At 37.3% G+C, this 23885-nt stretch overlaps 1 protein-coding gene across 1 annotated transcript; it reads left to right on the top strand.

Moving 5' to 3' along the window:
- The first annotated feature begins 17738 nt into the window (after positions 1 to 17738).
- LOC131874440 (uncharacterized) lies at positions 17739 to 18494 on the top strand. The gene has a single exon (XM_059217817.1). The coding sequence runs from the start codon at positions 17739 to 17741 to the stop codon at positions 18492 to 18494; it is 756 nt and encodes a 251-aa protein (XP_059073800.1).
- Positions 18495 to 23885: the final 5391 nt, after the last annotated feature.

Raw genomic sequence — 23885 nt, 5'->3', positions numbered from 1 at the left:
TCTCTCTCTCTCTCACAGTCTCACCACACATTGTGTCACACTTGGATGGTGCCTTTCTCTATCACACCTCACTGGTTTTCTTAACTGTTGAACTATAGTTATATCGATACTCAATCACTACCTATTAAACCCTCTCACCGGTTTGCCTACTTACTTACTCTGCAACTTTATTAGAGTAAAATTCTAAGGCAAAATGATTCCCTTTTCGTACTTAAGCTCTCTTCTCTCTTTTTTCTTCTCTTCATCATCATCTTGCTCTGTCTCGAGCTCATATGTTTATCACCATGATTTCTCACCAAGAATACATTCAAACACTGTGTGGTTAGGGTTTCCTTTACCTAACACAATCTTCATGAAATCTGATCCAGTCTGTCTTGGATCGATCACCTGTACTCCTGGAATGCATCTGTACATGTTTTCCAATATCCAATGAATACATGCTAAAGATAGCAATCTCGTACATGATTTTCTACCTTAAAATCTGTCAACTCATAAAGCGCTCAACTGTTTCCTTTTTGAGATCTGCTTGCAGTCTGACTTCCTTTGCATTGATCTAGGTGCCAACTACCCCCTGATCTTCTTCTGTTGTTCTTTCTTCCTCGATCCGCATCAGTCAGTTACAATCCCGTGATTTGTGGCTATTTCATTAATGTCGACTAGCTGTTTCAACAACCATGTTGATGGAGGCTTCACTGACCCCTGTATGCTTTCCACCTCATCTCCACATGGCATCACAATGGCCAATCACTTAACTCACCAACACACAGTCAGTTCATACTTGATCATTCAACAAACTTATACTGGTACATCCCTTTACCAGTGAGACCTTCTTCTTCTGCTAACCGACAATGCATACTATACCGGTAACACATCTTCACCTCTGGTGGTTTGTGATAACTTTAACATTCAGCCTCTTCATAAAAAATAGGCAGCCAAACTCCAAACCGGTTTATTTCTCTACCGGTTGTTACTCAACATGTTAACTTACACACAATCTTCATCCCAGTTTATGCCTTATCAGTAAGCCTTCATTCTGTCTGCTCACTCTCATGTGAATTGCCATCATACCGACCACTCCTTCTTTCTTATTGGTGACCTTGCCAAACCAGTTGACATCGATGACAACTTAATGCCAAAATGCCAACAATATCCCCCTTTGGCATTGACGTCAACTTATCGCAAGACACTTCATACAATTACATTTCTCCCCCTTTGACACAATGACAAAGGGTACCATACACTCCCCCTTTGATCCATATTGAGCTCCCCCTTTGACTACTATCAACTCCCCCTAAGCCACATAAATCCTTCCTAGGTAGATGACACAACTCCCAACTTGTGTCAGAGGTACTCAAAAGTGCTTACCAGTAATGGTTTGGTGAAAATGTCTACTACTTGTTCTTCGGTAGGGACATAATCCATCCTCACCTCCTGTGCTTCAACCTTCTCTATGAGAAAATGATACTTGACAACAATGTGCTTTGTTCTGGAATGCATCACCGAATTCTTTGCTATGTTGATTGCACTCAAATTGTCACACCGGATGAGAATAGGATCAGTGATGTCCACCTGTATGTCTTTGAGGGTCTGCTTCATCCAAAGCACCTGAGAGCAACATGTAGCAACAACAATGTATTCAACTTCAACAGTATATAGAGAGACTGAGTCCTACTTCTTGCTATGCCATGAGACCAACCGATCACCTAGAAAGAATGCACCACCACTTGTGCTCTTCTGATGACCAATGCAACCTGCCCAATCAACATCAGTGTATGCTTCCAAGATAAATATCCTTGTTTAGGATGCCATAATCCATAACTGAGTGTCCCTTGTAGGTACCTAAAGATTCTGCTTACAACATTCATATGTGACTGCTTAGGTGCAGCTTGGAATGTGGCCACCATGCATACTGCCTGTACTATATCCGGTCTAGAAGCAATTAGATACAATAGACTGTGTATCATGGATCTATATAGAGTCTGATCCACCACCGACGATTCATCATTCTTGCTCAATTTATTGTCGGTCACCATGGGGGTACTTACTAGTTTACAATCTTCCAGTTGGAATTTATTCAACATCTCCTTTGCATACTTGATTTGTGAGATAAAGATTCCCTTATCTTGCTATAATATCTACAAACCAAGGAAGTATGTCAATTCACCAAGCATTGACATCTCAAATTCTGACTATATCTGATCAACAAATTCTTTGCAGAGGGTGTCCTTGTTGCCTCCAAAGATAATGTCATCTACATACACAACCACAATGATCATGTGGTTCTCATCTTTCTTTATGTATAGATTGCTGTCAACACTCCCCTTTTTGAATCCCTACTCCTTTAGGTACTGATCTAATCTTGAATACCATGCTCAGGGGCTTGCTTAAGGCCATACAGGGCCTTCTTCAACCGACACACAAATGTTTCATCATTATGTAGTAGAAACCCTTCTGGTTGCTCCATGTATACCTCTTCTTCCAAATTTACATTTAGGAAGGCAAATTTTACATCCATTTGATATACTTTATAGCCCTTGTAGGTAGAGAAGGCTAGAAACATTCTAATTGCTTGTAGTCTAGCTACCAGTGCAAATGGTTCTTCAAAGTCAATCCCTTCTACCTAAGAGTATCGTTTGCACACTAGTCTAGCTTTGTGCCTAACAATCTTACCTTCTTCATTCATCTTATTCCGGTAGACCCATTTTGTGCCAATGATGTTCTTGTCTTCCGGTCTAGGGACTAATTCCCAAGTCTTGTTCTTCTCAATGTAGGTCCCGAGGACAACTGAGAGGGGGGGTGAATCAGTTGTCAAATAAATTCAAACAAAAATCTTATTAACCAACTTAATGCTTAGTACCGGTAAGACAGTTAAGTATGCTGGTAAACAATGTTAATAGAAAATTGCTATACGGGTAAGAATTAATGCATGAAACATAAACATGAAGTCATCCACAACACATGACACAAATATTTGTATGTGGAAACCCTGTAAGGGGAAAAACCATGGTGGGAAACCTTACCCACAATCAGATGATACTACTGCAAATAGTAAGTGTACAAAGAGGGGTCTGCACATGCAAAAAGGCCAACAGCCTAGAGCTCACTGCTCAAACACAAATGGGAGTCACACTGACTACAGTTGGATGGTTAAATCCAATGAGAATGTACTGCACAAAATAGCATCTTCATATGCTGGATTCAGTACCGGTGTAATGCTGATATGCTTCTACAAAAACCTAACTTCACCTTCAAATGATGTCTTCATGTATATTCTTGCTTGATCTCGCATATACCCTTCCTTAAATCTTTTTCGCATTCCACACTTGATCTTACAAATAAGATCTTACATTTATACCATACCCTAAGACCAATTTTAGTAGGTCGGCTCTACAAGATATTACAATAAAACATTTTACAAACAATATAATATCCGATGCAATAACCGATTGAACATGTCGGCTTAATGCATTTACAACAATAATAAATCATCTCCATAGCGTGCCATGCTGATCTGGAAAAGATAAACCTGCCGGTGTAACCCTAGATAACCTGGACCTATTTGCCGGTAAAAGCAAATATGCAAATTAGAATATGCCAATGATTATTACTTCAAAGAAAGGTGTCCACATGATGTCTTCGACATTACCAGGTGTCATCCATGTCAATGCAGGTACCGGTGAACATTATATCCTGCCAGTTAACCATATACCGGTGACTGTTTTGAATAGTTTACTGATTGCCAGTGAATGTTGCTAGATCTCCAAAGTAGGTGTATTTAGTAGGTGTTGACATCAATGACAAAACCATACCAAAATACCAACAATCTCCCCCTTTGGCATTGATGGCAACACAAGATGGAAAAACCATCAAAGTGCCAAAACAGAAATGCCAAGTACAGAAACCAATTCTCCCCCTGGGAGTAATTATACCAAACTCTCCTAAAAAAGATAATGCATTTTTCAATATATCTTTCCTTAATGTTTTTCCATATATCTCTCCCCCTTTGACATCAAATGCCAAAGTCACAAAAGGTCAAGTTCATACAAAATACCAACCAATTCAATATACCAACTACTCCCCCTGAGAAGTAGCTCCCTCATAAAATACCGGAATAAGAGATTTGTCCATTTAATTCTACCAGTTGATGACAATCATCAACTCTCTAAGTCTCTACCGGTGGAGGTAAGACTCCGAGCTGATCTCTGAGATACTCAAAAGTTTCCTTAGGAAAAGGTTTTGTAAAAATATCTGCAAGCTGTTCTTTAGTATTCACATAAACCAGTTTTATTTCCTTTTCTTCAACTTTTCCCTTAGAAAATTTAGTTTGATAGAAACATGTTTTGTTTTAGAATGTAATACTGGATTCTTAGATATATCAATTGCTGCAGTGTTATCACAATATATAGTAATAGGTTCCTTGCATTTTACCTTTATGTCTTTCAACATTTGCTTAAACCAAAGTACCTGTGTATAGTTTGTTGCTGCTGCAACATATTCTGATTTTGCTGTTGATAAAGATGTACAACTCTGTTTCTTACTTAACCGAGAAACTAATCTCTTTCCAAGAAAGAATGCTCCTCCAATGGTGCTTTTTCTATCATCCACATCTCCTGCCCAATTTGCATCTGTGTATGCATATAGATCAAAATTGTCATCTTTAGGATACCATAATCCAAGATTTGCTGTGCCTTGTAAGTACTGGAAAATCCTTTTTACTGCTGATTCATGATTTTCCCTAGGATTACTTTGAAATATAGAAACTATACATACTGCATTCATAATATCAGGTCTGGTTTGTGTCAAATACAGTAAACCTCCTATCATAGATTTGTATATAGTTGGATTGATAGGTGTAGATTCATCCCTTTGAGATAATTTGTCATTTGTAGTCATAGGTGTGGTTACCGGTTTAGAGTTTTCCATCCCAAATTTCTTAAGTAGTTCTTTCAAGTATTTAGATTGACTCAAAAATATGCCTTTATCAGTCTGTAAAATCTGCAATCTTAAAAAGAATTTTATTTCTCCAATCATTGACATTTCAAATTCATGCTGCATTTTAAGAGAAAATTCTTTGCATAATCCATCTTCTCCTCCAAAGATTATATCATCAACAAATACTTCCATAATCAAGATGTCATCATTAGTTACTTTGTAATATAAATTGCTATCTGCATTTCCTTTAGTAAAACCAATTTTTAAAAGATACTTATCCAATCTTGCATACCAGGCTCTTGGAGCTTGTTTTAGTCCATACAGAGCTTTTCTTAATCTGCAAACCATATCATTGTTATCTGTCAAAGAAAATCCATCAGGTTGTTCAATATAAACTTCTTCTTCAAGATCTCCATTCAAAAATGCACATTTAATATCCATTTGATAAACTTTGTAATCTTTGTGAGCTGCAAAGGCTAAGAATAATCTAACTGCCTCAATTCTGGCTACCGGTGCAAAGGTTTCATTGTAATCAACTCCCTCTTTCTGAGAATATCCCTTACACACTAGTCTTGCTTTATTCCTGACAACCTTACCATCTTCATTGAGTTTGTTTTTAAATACCCATTTGGTTCCAATTACATTTTTATTTTCAGGCTGGGGAACTAATGTCCAAGTATTATTTTTCTCATTTTGTCCTAATTCTTCTTCCATAGCTTTAATCCAGAATTTATCTTCACATGCCTCATTGATAGATAATGGTTCAATTTGAGAAATAAGACATACCTCTTCATTTGCCAATCTTCCTCTTGTCGTGACTCCTTTAAATTTGCTTCCATTTATTTGATCTTCAGAATGATTCAGTCTTACATACCGGGGTGTCTTAGTCTATAGTTGTTCTTCAATTACTATGGTATCCTCTGATGATACCAGAGTAACTGGATCATCATTATGTACCGGTGGATTTACTATTGGTTCATTTGTCATAATTTCTGTTACCGGTTCAGAGTCTATATACCTTGAAGTTCCTCTGAATTGTTCATCAATCTTTACATTTGTACTCTCAACAATTTTTTGTAGTCTTTTATTAAAACATCTATAAGCTTTACTCTTAGATGAATAACCAAGAAATATTCCTTCATCACTTCTAGGATCAAACTTGCCAATATACTCATCTCTTCTAATATAACATTTACTTCCAAAAATTCTGAAATACTTAAGAGTAGGAGTATTACCAAACCATAGTTCATGAGGGGTCTTACCGGTTTCACCTTTGATGAGAACTTTGTTGAATGTATAGACAACAGTGCTTACTGCCTCTCTCCAGTACATATGTGGTAGATTTTCTTCTGATAACATATTTCTTGCTGCATCCAAAATAGTTCTGTTTTTTCTTTCAACAACTCCATTTTGTTGTGGTGTCCGAGGTGCTGATAACTGTCTTTTGATTCCATTTACTTCACAGAATGTATTAAAATCTCTGGATGTGAATTCTCCTACTTGATCTGATCTTAAACATTTAATTTTCTTACCGGTTTCATTTTCAACCATTGCTTTGAATAGTTTGAACTTCCCAAGTGCTTTTGATTTTTCTCTGAGAAAAGTAACCCAACACATTCTAGAATAATCATCAATAATTAGCATAAAATATCTATCACCTTGTAAGCTTTTAGTTCTAGCCGGACCACATAAATCAGTGTGAATTAAATCAAGAGCATTATTGGATTTTTCTGGAATACTTTTGAAACTAGCTCTAACTTGTTTTCCAAATTGACATTCCTTGCAAATTGTATTATGAGGTTTCACAATTTTAGGCAGATCTCTAACTGCCTTAGAAGTACTGATTTTTACCATGCAATCAAAATTTACATGACATAGTGTTTTATGCCATAGCCAACTTTCATCTATATGAGCAATTAAGCATGCCTTTTCACTGTTATTCAAATGAAAGATATTACCTCTAGTCTGATTACCGGATGCAATTTCCAAACCAGTTCTATTCATGATTTTGCATTTTTCATTTTTAAATTGTAATTGAAAACCTTTCTCAACTAATTGACCTACACTTAAAATATTATGTTTTAATCCTTCAACATAGTAAACATTGTCAGTGTTATGTTTACCATCAAGAGATATTGAACCCTTACCTTTGATTGAACAGGCTTTGTCATCTCCGAATCTTACTAAACCTCCATTGTATTCTTGAAAGTTCAAGAATTTACCTTTGTCTCCAGTCATGTGATGTGAGCATCCTGAGTCAATAATCCATTCATCCTTTGATTCCACTTTAGCTGCTAGGGCTTGTTCTACCGGTTGAGCAATAGGTACCGGTTGTTCTTCTGTTATAGCAACAAAGACCCATCCGTTGTTTGCTGAATCTTCATCAGAATCATCAGTCACACCTTCATCAGCAATGTAACAAGATTTATCTTTGTTTTTCTTAAATCTGTATCTCTGATATTCAGGATTAGGTTTGTATGTCCTTCTAGCTTCTTCTCTTAGTCTATCATGTCTATCAAGGCATCTTGAAGCCATATGACCAATCTTATTGCAGTTGAAACATTTAAAGGGTGCTTTACCTTCATACTTACTTCCAATTGGACCTTTTGGCATTTTTCTTGCAAATAGTGCTTCAAGTTCTTCAAGCTCTTCATTCTCCTTCCTGGTTTCTTCAAGTTCTCTTGCATAAAAGGCTCTCCAGTCTGATTTATCAAAAGATGGAGCAGATGATGTTGATGCTTTGAAGGCCAAATCAGTTTTTATAGTAGCAATAGGACCAAATTCCTCAATTTCAAAAGCTGAAAGTTTTCCAATCAATGTATCCCTAGTTACTGATGTATTAGGCATTGTTCTCAACTCATTAATAGCAGTAACCTTCATTTTATATGCCGGTGGCAAACCTCTTAAGATTTTTGAAACAATTTCATCTTCACTCAAGGTTCCTCCACAACATTTGATACCTAAAACAATTTCATTTACTCTTTCCATAAAAGCAAAAATTCTTTCATCTTCTTCCATTTTCAGATGTTCATACCTGACTCGGAAGCTTTCAAGTTTTGCAATTTTGACTGTGGAATCCCCTTCATTCAGTGTTTCCAAATGATCCCAAATAGATTTTGCAGTAGATCTATCTGATAACCACATGATTTGTTGATCTGATAATGCACTCAAGAGTGCTTCTCTTGCTTTGCAATCATTTTCTTCATCTTTAGCTAAAGTAATAGGAGTAGGCTGACCAGCTACAGTAGCAGTATAACCATTCTTAGTAACTTCCTAGATGTCTTTACCAATGCAATTCAGATGTGTCTCCATTCTGATTTTCCATATTCCATAGTTGGTTCCATCAAGTTTAGGACTATCCTTTTTGAAATAATTAGTAGACATTGGATCTCCTCAAGTTGTTAAACTTCTGCAAAAAGAGGACTAGGCTCTGGTACCAATTGTAGGTCCCGGGGACAATTGAGAGGGGGGGGGGGGTGAATCAGTTGTCAAATAAATTCAAACAAAAATCTTATTAACCAACTTAATGCTTAGTACTAGTAAGACAGTTAATTATGCTGGTAAATAGTGCTAATAGAAAATTGCTATACCGGCAAGAATTAATGCATGAAACATAAACATGAAGTCATCCACAACACATGACACAAATATTTGTACGTGGAAACCCTGTAAGGGGAAAAACCATAGTGGGAAACCTTACCCACAATCAGATGATACTACTGCAGATAGTAAGTGTACAAAGAGGGGTCTGCACATGTAGAAAGGCCAACAGCCTAGAGCTCACTGCTCAAACACAAATGGGAGTCACACTGACTACAGTTGGATGGTTAAATCCAATGAGAATGTACTGCACAAAATAGCATCTTCATATGCTGGATTCAGTACCGGTGTAATGCTGATATGCTTCTACAAAAACCTAACTTCACCTTCAAATGATGTCTTCGTGTATATTCTTGCTTGATCTCGCATATACCCTTCCTTAAATATTTTTCGCATTCCACATTACAAATAAGATCTTACATTTATACCATACCCTAAGACCAATTTTAGTAGCTTGGCTCTACAAGATATTACAATAAAACATTTTACTAACAATATAATATCCGATGCAATAACTGATTGAACATGTCGGCTTAATGCATTTACAACAATAATAAATCATCTCCATAGCGTGCCATGCTGATCTGGAAAAGATAAACCTGCCGGTGTAACCCTAGATAACCTGGACCTATTTGCCGGTAAAAGCAAATATGCAAATTAGAATATGCCAATGATTATTACTTCAAAGAAAGGTGTCCACATGATGTCTTCGACATTACCAGGTGTCATCCATGTCAATGCAGGTACCGGTGAACATTATATCCTGTCAGTTATCCATATACCGGTGACTGTTTTGAATAGTTTACTGATTGCCGATGAATGTTGCTAGATCTCCAAAGTAGGTGTATTTAGTAGGTATTGACATCAATGACAAAACCATACCAAAATACCAACACTCAATCTGTTGCAGTTCTTCTTCCATGGCATCCATCCATTCTTGTCTTTTGCTGGCCTCATTGAATGTTTTGGGCTCAACTTCAGTCATGAGGCAAAGGTTGATTTGTTCATCATTCTGAGAAAGTCTTCTTCTAGTCTACACACCATCACTTTTATTTCCCAGAATTTTCTCTTCTGGGTGATTCAACTGTACATACCAGTTGGGAGCCTTCTTGGATGCTTCCTCTGGTTCAATGTCTAACTGAGCTTCATCACCAGAATTATCATACCGGTTAACCTGTGGTTGACATCCTTTGTGCATATCCTCATCAACTTTTAAATGCACACTCTCGATGACTCTTCTTAGTCTTTTGTTGTAACATTTATAGGCCTTGCTGTTAGATGAGTAACCAAGGAAGATTCCTTCATCACTTATGGAGTCAAAACTTCCTAGACCATCCATATCTTTCTTGATAAAGCACTTGCTTCCAAATACTTTGAAGTATTTGACTGATGGCTTTCGGTCATACCACAACTCATAAGGTGTCATTCTGCTGTTTGTTCTTAATTGAACCCGATTCAAAGTATATGCAGGAGTATGAACAACTTCCTTCCAATATGTGTCTGGTAGATTGGCCTCATTTAACATGGTTTTGGCCATCTCCTTGATTGTTCTATTTTTCCTTTCTACCACACCATTTTGCTATGGTGTCCTAGGAGTTGAGTATTGCCTTCTAATTCCATGTTTTTCACAATAATCTTCAAATTCATTTGATGTAAACTCTCCACCTCGGTTTGATCTTAGGAATTTTAACCTGCACCCACTTTCTTTCTCCACCATCTTCCTAAAGATCTTGAATCTTTCAAATGCTTGTGATTTATCTTGTAGGAAGGTGACCCATGTCATTCTTGAGTAGTCATTAATAAAGAGCATAAAGTATCTTTCAACTGCAAGTTCTCTTGTCCTAGTTGGACTACACAGATCTGTGTGCACAATTTCAAGTAGTCTTGAGGTGTTGCGCTCTTTTGTCCTGAATCTCACCTTAGTTTTCTTACCTTTCACACATTCATCACAAAATGTGCTTACTGGTTTGATGATGGGTGAAATATTCCTCACACACCCCTTTCTGCTTACTGCAACTAGGTTATCAAAGTTTATGTGGCCTAATCTTTGGTGCCACAACCAACTTTCATCAACCTGGTCCTAACATGCATTGGGACTCATAACATTCCTTCAGATTATAAACATTGCCATCCATTCTCTTTCCTTCTGCCACAAGTTGACCGGTACTGTCTTTCTTTATCTAACAACTGGTTGAGTCAAAGGTGAATTTGTATAACCTTTGCCACACATCTGACTCACGCTTAGCAAATTGTGCTTTAGGCCTTCCACAAAATATACATCATGTACCTTCAATTTTCCATCAATACTTAGAGTGTCTTTTCCCTTTATTTTGATGGATGATTTGTCTCCAAACCTTACTGAACCACCATTCCAGTCTTCAAGTTTGATGAATTTATTTTTGTCACCAATCATGTGGTTAGAGCAACCACTATCTACAACCCATAGATTTTTCCTTTCAACGTGTAAAGAAGTCTGCACTATGAGACTTGATTCTGCCTTTTCCTTTTCTTTCTCAACCCACATCGGTTTGGTTTCCTTCTTCTTGTCAGCTGCTATGTTGTGCTCAGGTTCAATTACTGACTCTTGATGACGATTTGTCTTCTTTTTCTTGATATTCTTGTTTTTACACAACCTTGCTATATGTCCAAACTCTTGATAGTTATAGCATTTCACATTTTCATTAGAAGGTAAATCCTTAAAATTATTGTAGGGTATCGGTTTATTCTTCCTACATTCAAAAATCTTATGACCATATCCATTGCACTCATAGTAGACAACATTCATATCCCATAGTGCGTTAAATGGATTTCTATTTTCATAACTCATAGAGGACTTATTGATTAATCTACAGTCATCTATTCTATGCCCAAATTTGTTACACAGTAACCATAAAAGTTTGAAACATACCAGTTAGGTTGCCTTGGTCTTGAATGGGACTACCTCATTAGGGTTCTTCCCTTCATGTTATTGAATTTGGTGAATCCTTCACGATCAACTCTTGCATTTCTCCTTGGATCTGCATGTTGGTACAAAGAGTGTGGCCTCTAGTTCATTGCTTGTGTATACCGGTTTGAGTGGCGATTTCCAACAACATCTGCATGTCTTTTTACGAGTATCCTTACCTATAATGAATGTCTTCTTTTCTTCACCTTCATTTGAAGAGGTGAACTTTATTTCTTTGCCAGATGTACCTTTGTTGGTTGAAATTTGACCTTCTTCAAAGCCTAAGCCACTGGTGTCTTTGGATTGCTTCTATTTTCTCAACATCTTGTCTAAGGCTTCGGTGCTGCCTTCATATTTTCTCCTTACTTTCTTCAAGCTCCTTTTTGAGCTTCACTATTTCTGCTTCCAAATCTTGATGCTCCTTTTCCTTCTTTGTTAGATCAGAGGATGTAGCTTCACATATCCTCTTAGTTTCTTCCAGCTACAATTTCAAGTTAGATATAACTTGACTGGACTCATCCAGGGATTGTTTTAAGAGATCTTGTTCAGTTACTACAGCAAGCTTGACCTTTTTGAGTTCTCTTCTTGTTTTACTCAATTCCTCAAGAGCACTGATAAGCTCACCTTCCAAATCCACTTCAACTTCGATATCCTCCTCTTCCTCGTCTTCATCAACTGGTTCATCAAGTGCCTTGAAGAGATTGACTTTTCTGTCATTCTCATGGTAATCATCTTCTGATACATCTTCTTCATTTGTCATATCATCCTCAATAGTATATAGGTTGTTCTGATTTCAGTAGCCTCTCCTTCCTTGTCGGTAGACGTTTCTTTCTCTATCTTTGTCAACAGATCTGTTGAACTCTCTTGACTCATCTCCACCGGTTTCTTTGTGGGGACATTTTGCAGCAAAGTGTCCGACCTTTCCATAGTTGAAGCATTTAAGTGGTAGCTTTCCTTTATACCGACTGGATCTTGTTTTGAGATTCGTGACAAAGTTTGATACTTTTGCATCAGAGTCTTCACTGGATTTTTTGTGAGTAGCAACTTCTTTGCCCTTTTATGGTGGTGTTGAATGCTGCTTCTTTCCTTAAAGAGGTATCACCGGTTCTTATCATTTGATAGGCTGTCAGTGAGCCAAATAGCTCATCCATTGTAAAAGCCTTCAGATCCTTGGCTTCTTCTATGGAAGACACTTTAGTATCATACTTGGGTGTGAGAGATCTAAGTTCCTTCTTGACAAGAATCTCATCTGCAATCTCTTCTCCAAGTCCTCTGATGGTGTTCATAGTTTCATCAAATTTGTGAAGATAGTCTGCAATCTTTTCCTTATCTTTCATCTTGATGCCTTCAAGTTGGCGCCTTAGTGCTCGCAGCTTTTCCTCTTTTACTTTTGCATCTCCTTCAAACAACCTTTGCAATTTATCCCATCTCCTTTGCTGAAACACAGTGCATGACTTTGACAAACTCATTATCAGACAACCCGCTCAAGATAGCATGTTTGGCCTTCGCATTCTTCTCATACTCTTTTTTGGCATTTGGATTAGTGGGAGGAACACTAGGAACAACATACCCATTCTTGACATACATCCACACATCAAAACATAGGGAGGAAATATAGGTCTCCATTCTTCTTCTCTAAAAGGCATAGTTCGATCCATCAAACATGGGGGATTTTGAGGAAGAAGAATCATTTCTTGCCATTGTGTTCAAAGTCTAGAATCTACCCAAGGTTTAAAGGTAACTAGGAACCTATGCTTTGATACCAATTGTTGAACACATTATAGTACCACTGAGAGGGGGGTGAATCAGTGGTTCCTAAATTTTTGACTTTCAAAGCAACTTTAGAATACTAGTTGTTATCTTAAGCACTAAAGAATTAAACCAATAAAGCAATAAGAGAAACCAAAGATATCACTCACACAAATGCAACCCACAACACTAGATATACGAGGAAAACCCAATATGGGAAAAACCTCAGTGAAAATGCTGTTGGAGACTACTACTCCAATCCAGCCTCACAAGAAAAACACTGGATTACAAAGATTTAGGGCACCAACCCCTACACTAAGCTCCAACTTGGCGATGTATATATTGAAATACAATTTAGATACAATTAAGGCTTCTTGTTGCAAATGAATTTTGCAACTCCTGATTAAATATCTTACTGCCGGTTGACAGTCTTTTCTCCTCCACTAGATCTCACACTACTGGCTGTGAGATTAATCTCTCTGATTCTTGGCCTCTATTATCACTCTCTCTCTCACAATCTCACCACACACTGTGTCACACTTAGATGCCACCTTGCTCTACCACACCTCACCTATTTGCTTAACTGTTGAACTATAGTTATACCGATACTCAATCACTTCCTGTTAGACCCTCTCACTGGTTTGCCTACTCACTTACTCTGCAACTTTCTTAGAATAAAATTCTAAGGCAAAATGAATCCCTTTTTTCACTTAAGCTCTCTTCTCTCTTTTTTCTTCTCTTCAACATCATCTTGCTCTGTCTCGAGCTCATATGTTTATCACCATGATTTTCCATCAAGAATACATTCAAACACTATGCGGTTAGGGTTTCCTTTACCCAACACAATCTTCATGAGATCCGATCCAATTTATCTTGGATTGATCACCTGTACTCCAGGAATGCATCTATACACATTTTCCATTATCCATTGCATACATGCTAAAGATAGCAATCTCGTACATGATTTTCTACCTTGAAATCTGTCAACTCATAAAGCGCTCAGTTGTTTCCTTTTCGAGATCATCTTGCAGTCTGACTTCCTTTGCATTGATCCAAGCACCAACTACCCCCTGATCTTCTTCTATTGTTCTTTCTTCCTCGGGCCGCATCAGTCAGTTACAATCCCGTGATTTGTGGCTGTTTCATATATGTCAACTAGCTGTTTCAACAACCATGTCGATGGAGGCTTCACCGACCTCTGCATGTTTGCCATGTCAGCTCCACATGGCATTACAATGGTCAATCACTTGGCTCACTGACACACAGTCGATTCATACTTGATCATTCAACAAACTCATACCGGTACATCCCTTTACCGGTGAGACCTTCTTCTTCTGCTAACTGACAGTGCACACTACATCGATAACACATCTTCACTTTCGGTGGTTTGTGATAACTGTAACATTCTATCTCTTCATCAAAAACATGTAGCCAACCTCCAGACCAATTTATTTCTCTACCGGTTGTTACTCAACATGTTAACATACACATAGTCTTCATCCCAGTTTATGCCTTACCGGTAAGTCTTCATTCTGTCTGCTCACTCTCATGTGAATTGCCATCATACCGGTCACTCCTTCTTTCTTACCGGTGACCTTGCCAAACCGGTTGACATCAATGACAACTTAATGCCAAAATGCCAACATTTATCATGAGCAATTTCTTTAAGCTAGCATGCATCCAAAGACAAGCATATTACCACAACTATATGCACCCAAGAAAGGACAAACCAAAGGATAGTGGTCACAAAACATAAAACACACAAGGGATCCACTAACTCTGGGGCTAGTATTCTCTTATGATAAATAATTTATATCATGAAACATTTGTATTGAATTGACCTCGTCCCCCAAAGGAAGTGAAACCACAAGCCAGTGAAAATTTTAGTGGCTAATATTTGCCAATTGGATATTTTTTGATGTTTGGGAATCAAGATTTGGCTAATAAGTTTAGCTTTTGAGGTGACCTGAATCGCCACATTTTTACAATTTTTTGTTTTATTGTTATTTAAATCACCAGAGAATTTATTTTTTTAGTTTTTTTTAACTGAAAGATTCGCCACAATATTCGATACATGATTGGATCATATTCGCCAATATTTTATAATTTATTGTAAAAATCTAAATTATTCGCGAATAATATATCATAATTATTAGTTACTTTAGGGTTATATCAATAATTTTTAGTTCCCACCATTGATTTAAAATATAATCTAATGAGCTTCATTGTATTCTATGAGGTAAATTGTAGCTACAAGTTGTAATAGCCTCAATGAAAATCAATCGTCTAAATGTAATTTTTGGCCCCATGAGTATTACAAATTGTTCATACATTTTATCTCACAAAATACAAAGAGGGCTATTAGATTATTTTAAGTTAACGGCATAAACTAAGTAAAGTAGATTCTACCCCTTAAACTCATTAATGATTTCCACGTTTAGGCCTTTACTCTTCTATAAAAAAATATTTTTTTTAAATGAAAGGATTTGTAATAGTAATTAATGTATACTCTTATTATTTTCCAAGATTCGCCAATATTTTCTACCCAAAAAATTGATATAAAAAAATTTGCCAATAAAATTAATATTTTTCTTTTAAAAAAGGAAAGATTCACCAATTAAAATAATAATTTTTTTTAAAAAAAATTAAATATTCGCCAAGATTTTCTTCAATTTTTTGAGAGGAGGTTTCTTAAAGTTATCACTGCCACAAGCACAATGGAAGAAAGGAACATGCGTCTTTTGAGTCAACATGGAAGAGACCAAAAGAGATCTTAATGCTTTGCATCGTCCCCAAGTAGACAACACAAGGGACAATAACTAGAAGAATTGAGATACAAATAGAAGAATGTCACAACAAATTTGGTCTCTTTATTACTTTGCACCAATGAAGTGACAAGGGTCATCCAAAGAGAACCTAACATAACAGAAAAACACATTACATGGGAAACACATTATGAACAAGCAAGATAGGAGAGAGAGAATCTATGACACAAATTAAGCTAATCAAGCATATCATCCGCCTCCCAATCTTGCTGAACATTATTTTGGGAAGGTGGACAAAATGAAAGAGGAGCAACTTCGAGAATGGTAGATAGAGCTACTGTAAGTTCCAAACAAGGACCATGCTCTAATGATGAGTCACTTTGTTTGTCACTAAGAGCTAGGATTAATGCTTTTGAAAATTGTTTAGATAAATCATTTTCAACATCAACAATATCATGCATATCATCATAATCATTATCATAATCATTTATATCATGAACAGAATTTTAGACCAATCTCTTTGTGTAATACGATTTATAAGATTATTACAAAAGCTATATATCTGAGACTCCAGCATTTGATCCCTCACATTATCTCGGTAGAATAGGGGGGTTTTGTGCTAGGTAGAGAGACTATGGAGGGGGCTTTAGTTGCTCATGAAGTCTTGCATACGATTTATGAAAATAATCTTACTCAATTTGTTATCGAATTAGATATGATGAAGGCGTATTATCGTGTGAATTAGTCATTCCTGATGAAAGTATTGCATAAATTTGGGTTTGCAGATAAGTGGTGTAAGTGGATTAAGGCCTGTATATTTGGGGCTTGGTTCTTTGTGTTAATTAATGGTCAACCATCTTGATATTTCCAATCTTCCCAAGGGGTTAGGCAGGGGGACCCTATATCCCCGGTTCTTTTTATACTAATGGTAGAGGTTTTTAGTAGGAAGATTAGTCAAAGTCTTAATCTTGGGTTATGGAAAGGTGTTCAAATTGTGGGGACTCAGGTGTCTATAACTCACTCACTATTTGAAGATGACACTCTTTTGTTTGGTAAGTCTTCTGTTCAGGAGGCTATTCATATTAAAGATATGCTTGAATTATATACTTCGACATCTGGTCAAAAGGTTAATGCTAGTAAGTCAAAGATATATTTGTTTAATTCTAACATGGAAATTGCAACAAAGATTATAAATATCTTGGGCTTTGAGGAAGAAAAGATTCCCTCTACATATTTGGGCATTCTCTTCTTTGTGGGGGCAAATAAAGTTTCTTATTGGGACCCCATTTTAGAAAGAATTAGAAGTAGGGTGGTTGCTTGGAGGGTTAGATGGTTATCGCTTGCAGGTAGAATATTGTTGGTCAAGTCAGTCCTAGCTACTATCCCAAATTATATGATGTTAGTACTTAAGGCTCCCAAATCTATTATTTAGAATATTGAGAAAGTAATCTGGAATTTCCTATGGAGGGGTAATGTTAGTGAAGAGAAGAAAATTCCACTTGTTTCTCTATCTGCTATGGCTCAAGGCAAGGAGGTTGGGGGGGGGGGAGGAGAGGGGGGGGGCTGGATTGCATAATTTGGCCTTCAGGAATTTAGCATTTGGAGGAAAACTTGTTTGGAGACTCTTTAGTAAGCCAAATACTAAATGGAGTCAAATTATGCAAGGGAAATATTTGGATAATAATTGTCCCCATCGGATTTTCTCTGTTGTGGATCCTCCTAAGGGGTCTGTCATATGGAACTTTATGATGGCCTCTCGAGAGGTTGTCAAGAAGTATATTTCTTGGGAGGTAAATAATGGGGAAAATGCTGAGTTTTGGTCAGATTCTTGGAATGAGCAGGTGCCTTTAGGTATTGAGGAGAAATTTAAGGAAATCAAAGATATTACTGATCGTGAGTGGGGGTCGAAGGTGGCTGATGTCATAAATGCTATTGAGATATTCTCTAGGAAAGGCATATGGAAAGATCTGGCTACTCTTCCTCTAAGTAGGTCTCAGTGTAGGCTTCTGAGTAGTATTTTGCAACAAAGGACGGTTTATGTGTCAGATAAGGCCGATAAACTATTTTGGGTGCCTTCTAAAGATGGGTGTTATTCCATTAAAGAGGGCTATAGGGCTCTTCAATGTATGGAGGAGAGTCGTATAAAGAGCAGGGTGTATTCATTATGCTGGAACAACATTGTGTTGCCAAAAGAAGGATGTTTTGCATGGTTGGCGGTTAGGAAAAGGATTTTGACAAGTGATAAACTTGTTAAGTTAGGTATTGTGCAACCATTTAAATGCTCTTTATATGGTATGTATGATGAGACAGGAGATCACTTACTTTTAAGATGTGATTTTGCTCAGCAATGTTGGGCTTTTGTGTGTGAAAAACTTGATTTTCCAATACCATTCTCGGATAAGTTATGGAATTTGTTTGAATCGTGGCCTACAATAAATTCAAATTCTATGTTTGCTGGCCTTTGGAAATGTATTCTTGCGGCGGTTGTGTGGGCTATTTGGTGAGAAAGGAATAAGAGGATCTTCAGGAAGGAATTTTCCCCAATTCAAGGGGTGCTTTCTGGGTTAGAAAAATCCATTTCTGAAATGGTAAATTCAAGCTTATCTAACACGAGAAGTAATCATTATTTTTCCCCTTGGGATGGGAAGGTGGTAAAAAGTGGAAATTTATTAGTATTCCAAGTGGTCTTCTCCCTAATTGGAAGTCTTTACATTATGTTGATAGGACAAAGGTGAAATGGTTTCCCCCGAAGAAGGGATTTGTGAAGCTTAACTTTGATGGAGCTTCTAGAGGGAATATGGGGAAGTCTGGGGTTGGGGTGTGCATTCAAGATTGGTTAGGTAATGTGAAAGCTTACAAGTCTATGCCATACCGCCAGGGACAAATAATATTGCATAAGCATTAGCTTTATTTGAGGGTTTGATTCTTGCAAAACAAGGTGGATTTGAGAAGATTCATATTGCATGGAATTCTTTGACTATAATTTATTCATGCATAACTAGAAATTCTTCTTCATGGCAGATTTCTTATATTTTAGCTCAGATTTGGTTAATTATTGACTCTTTCACAGAATATTGTTTTTCTCATATTTTAAGGGAGGGCAATAAAATTGCAGACTGGTTAGCTAATTGGTGTTGTGATGAGATTTTTTTGGAGGTTAAAAAGGTTGATCAAAATCATAAATTACCTCCACATTTGGAAGTCTTAGTGGATGAAGAGAAGAATATCTTAGATAAGGCGGTGGTGTAGATTTGTTAAATTGGTTCTTCGAATCTTCCTTCTGTAGTTTGTGGGGGTGTAGGGTTTCGTAGTGTCAATTATCTTCAATTAGGACTAAGGTTGGTTGTTTCATTAATGTGTCCACTCTGGCTTGTCGATTTGAAGCTTGTTATCATACTTTGATATGGTGGTGTGATGAGTAAAGTACGGGTCTGACATAGTCTTGATTAAACTGATTATCTTGTTCCTGCTTAAATGTGTATATGCTGATTTCTCGGTGCTAGCACAATGTGGGGTTAAATGTATAATGAGGTGGCATGCCGAATTGTGTGAGGGTTTATGCTATTCTAGACATTCTGGAATTGAACAATCGTCCGTCTGGGATGCAAGGAATTTGGTCTGGGGGTTCAGATGTGGAGATGGATGTTGAGGGTGGGAGGTCATTTGGGAATGTGCCGCCTTCTGGTGAGGAAAATTTGATTCCAAGTCAGAGCAAGGATGGGATAAGGCGAAATTTGCAGCAGACGAGTTGGGAGGAGGTTGAAAATGCGTCCCATAATGATATAGCTCTGGGAAATTAGAGGTCTATGTGCACTTGGGAGCCAATGTCCATGGAGGAGTAGGGTCGAAAGGGGACACAATTTTGCTGGTATAAAATTTTGATACTCAGAATTGCATGACGTTTTGAGTAGCCAAGATGGGATACAAGCTTTCTCGATCATGTATGGTTTTCCCCTGGTTTGTCAGTAAAGGAGGAGATAACATTACGTGATGCAGGCTCGATGAGATATTAAAAGAACCCAATGTTGGTTTTGTCACTTCTTCGGGTATTTTGGTCTTCTGTGTGCTCTATCAGTTTGGATCAAATGCTTATTTGGTGGGCCTACAAGTATAAAAGGTGTACTTCATTTTGTGCAGCCAGATGCTGTTAGCCTTATTTGCTATATTGTTAGTTAAGTGGTTTTTTGAGAGACTTTGGTATTATGTTGTAATGGGTGGGTTTAGGCATTATGAGGTATCGGGTATATTGGTTTTATGTTGCTTAGGGGAATTGGGTTTTGGCATTATGATGTATGGGTATAATGGGTATGGATAATGTTAAATGGTGGGTGTTATGAGCCATGTTGGCATCCCCACATTTAACTTTGTTTTCTCGTTGGAACTTCTGATAATTGTATTATGGCAAGGATTTGGGGTTTTCTTGCTGATTCTTTCCCCATTGAGTCTTTGAATCAGTTTAAAATATATAATAATATATTAGTGGCATGCCACTTTTGCTTTTAAAAAAACAAAAAACAAAAAAACAAAAAAAAACAATGAAATAATGTATTAACTTTACTAACATAAACCCAAGTAAATAATGCGATTTTTGTTGTTGTTAATGACCTTAGTGCTTGTGGTGGGTTTGGAGATTTGAAGTAGGGTAAGTGGAGACATTATTTTGTTTTGGTGGTAGATTTAGAGTTTAATGTTTATCTATCTTGAGTTTTTGTTGTGATTTATATGAAATATGAGACTCTGTTGGATGGACTCTAAATTTTGTTTCATATAGTGACTAAAAGGAGATCATACCATGATCCTAGTCATTATAAATGGTGTTTGTTATGGATTTTTTTCCACTGATTGATTAATCTTTCACAAAATTTAGATTTAAGAAAATTTAATTTTTCTTCAATTTTTTTGTCAAGTAAATATTTGATAATTATTATTATTTTTTGATAAGTGCTACCAAGGGGGTAGCGTCCATGCACAATGCAGAGCAACAATAGAAAATAAAATTAAAGTAGTGCCCCAATGCAACACCCAGAGCATCACCTATGTAAAGAACACAAGGCCAACCATAACAATCCCAACCCGCAATCAACGACCCAAGCAGCGATGCCATAAATCAATCATTCACCCAACTACCCCCAAAGAAAATCTCATAGACGCAAGCTATTGCCGACATGCAGGGGATACCAAAGAACAATGGCGAAATCAACAAAGCCTAGTGAAAACCGTCTACCCACGACAACCCCATCAAGTGCCCTAAGCCTCAGCTCCCATCTCCATATTAATAAGAGTTGGGAGACTGGACCATGCCTTGGGATTCGAGTCTTCCGTAATCACCATGTCCTGTACAACTGCTTGATTAGCCACACAGTCAGCCGTCTTATAGGCCTCCCGATATATATGGTTCAATGAGTAATTGCCTAATCGATCCAACAGGCCTCCAATGTAATCCACCCATTTTCTCAAGTGCCAATTTGGATTACCACCAGAAGTAATTGCTCTGATGCAGAGGAGGGAATCTCCCTCAATTTTGACACCATGTATATCGAGTTTCAAGCAAAGCTCAATTCCAATGGCTAAGGCTTCTATCTCAACCTCATTGTTGGTGCACTCTATTAACTTTTTGGAAGCTCCCTGTATAAAATTCCCTTCAGAGTCCCTGATAACGTAGCCGACTCTGCCTCTACTTGGATTTCCTTTGGTAGTGCCATCAAAGTTGAGCTTCCATCTAAAGGCCTTTGGATATCTCCATTTCACCTTCGCCCAGTTGACCTTGCACCTAGCCGACAAGCATGGAGAACATTTCATCTTAGGCCATTGTTTTTGGATATCCTTATCCCACTTTGAAAAGAACGCCTTCCTCTTAATGGTTGTCCTATTATTGACTGTTTCAATAATGACCTCTTGGATAATGCGGATGAGATGGTCATTGTTATAGGCCCGACCTTTGAAAACTCTTTCGTTATGCTCTTTCCAAATATGCTAGATGATTAGGGAGGGGGCAGACATCCAAAAACTTGACCAGTAGTTCTTTCTACTAGTAGAAGGCCAACTTATTAAAAAGTCTTTTAAGCTATCTTGCCTTGGGCTCTATCATTGAAAAGGCACCATTAACCAGTCCCAATAGGCAGCCACCACCCGACATGTCATGAAGAGATGGTCCACAATCTCCTCACTGCATTCACACATGTAGCATCACGAAGGGCCATGGAACCCAATCCTACACAGATTCTCGACCATCAAACATTTATAGTGGAGGGCAACCCAGAGGACTTGTAGAATTTTGAACCTGACCTATCCTCTCTGAACCAACTGATTAGCAAACAATAACAACAAAAAGAAGAAAAACACCAACATCTTTATTGAAGCTTAATTAAAAAATTACATAGAGGCTGTATATATAAAGAATTTGCAGTCTAGAAGAATAAATAATAACTGCAGTTCTAAATATATTCCTAGCTTTGCATGGAAAGCTACTAAGGCTCTCAAACTAAAAAAAGCAAACTACTCCCTAAATTAAGAATAAAATAAGTGCATGCACAACATGCTTTATTTACTAAAAACAAACTCATGCAAAAAGCAAAACTAAAAATAGTCCTAAGGATTCATGCATGCTGGAGTACATGCTTTATTTGCATGAATAAACAAAAAAAACTATTAACTAAAAATATCTTATGCATGGTGATGAATGGATAGCTTCATGTCCAAACTGGAGTTGCATGGAGCTGCATACTAGAGCAACATCACTTATCAACATAATTCCCCTTGATGCTAAGAGGGCTGACAATCTTATCTCGTAGTGCTATAAACTGAGCTTTCGCAACCGCTTTGGTGAATATATCTGCTAGCTGATCTTGGGTGTTGATGTGCTTCAATTCGACATCCTTCTTTTGCACCAAATCTCGTATGAAGTGATATTTCAATTCAAAATGCTTAGTTCTGCTGTGATGAACTGGATTCTTAGCTAACTTGATGGCACTCACATTGTCACAATAAATTACTGTAGGCTGAATTTGTTTTTCTCCAATTTCTTCCAAAAATTTTCTGAGCCAAAGGGCTTGTGTACCTGCTGAGGTAATTGCAACATACTCTGCTTCTGTAGATGAGAGGGCAACAATACTTTGCTTTTTTGAGCTCCAGGTAATCAAACCAGAACCAAAAGAAAAACAATTTCCAGATGTAGATTTACGGTCATCTCTACTACCTCCCCAATCTGAATCACTAAAGCCTACAAGATTGAACTTTTCAGAAGAGTAGTAATGAATACCAAAACTTGAATTCCCTTTCACATACCTCAAAATCCTCTTGGCTACCTTCATATGTATTTCAGATGGATTTGTCATATACCTTGAAACAAGTGAAACTGAATAGGCAATATCAGGCCTCGTGTGGATTAGAAACATCAAGCTCCCCACAATACTTCTGTAAGTTATCTCATCAACTAAATCAGCACCATCATCTCTACATAACAAATCTCCATGAGCACTTGGAGTGGAGACAGGGTTACAATCAATCATATTAAATTTCTTCAGCATATCCTGTGCATACTTTGTTTGACAAATGAAAATCTCATCCTTACTTTGATAAACCTCCATTCCTAGACAATATTTCATTAGACCAAGATCTTTCATCTCAAATTCTTTCATCATAGCAGCTTTGAATTCATCTTTCATCTTAGAACTACTACCCATATACAAAAGATCATCAACATACAAACTTATGATGAGAATATCAGTACCTTCTTGTTTGTAGTAAAGGGTAGGATCACTCTTACTTCTCTGGAAGCCATTCTCCTGAAAATATCCATCAATCCTGGCATACCATGCTCTTGGTGCTTGCTTGAGGCCATACAAAGCCTTCTTCAACTTGTAGACATAATTATCTTTTCCTTCCACTTCAAAACC

This window comes from Cryptomeria japonica, chromosome 3 (genome assembly GCF_030272615.1).
Source record: "Cryptomeria japonica chromosome 3, Sugi_1.0, whole genome shotgun sequence".
NCBI lineage: Eukaryota > Viridiplantae > Streptophyta > Pinopsida > Cupressales > Cupressaceae > Cryptomeria > Cryptomeria japonica.
Note: the sequence above shows the minus strand (reverse complement) of the source record. Positions and strands in the feature narration are given on the sequence as shown.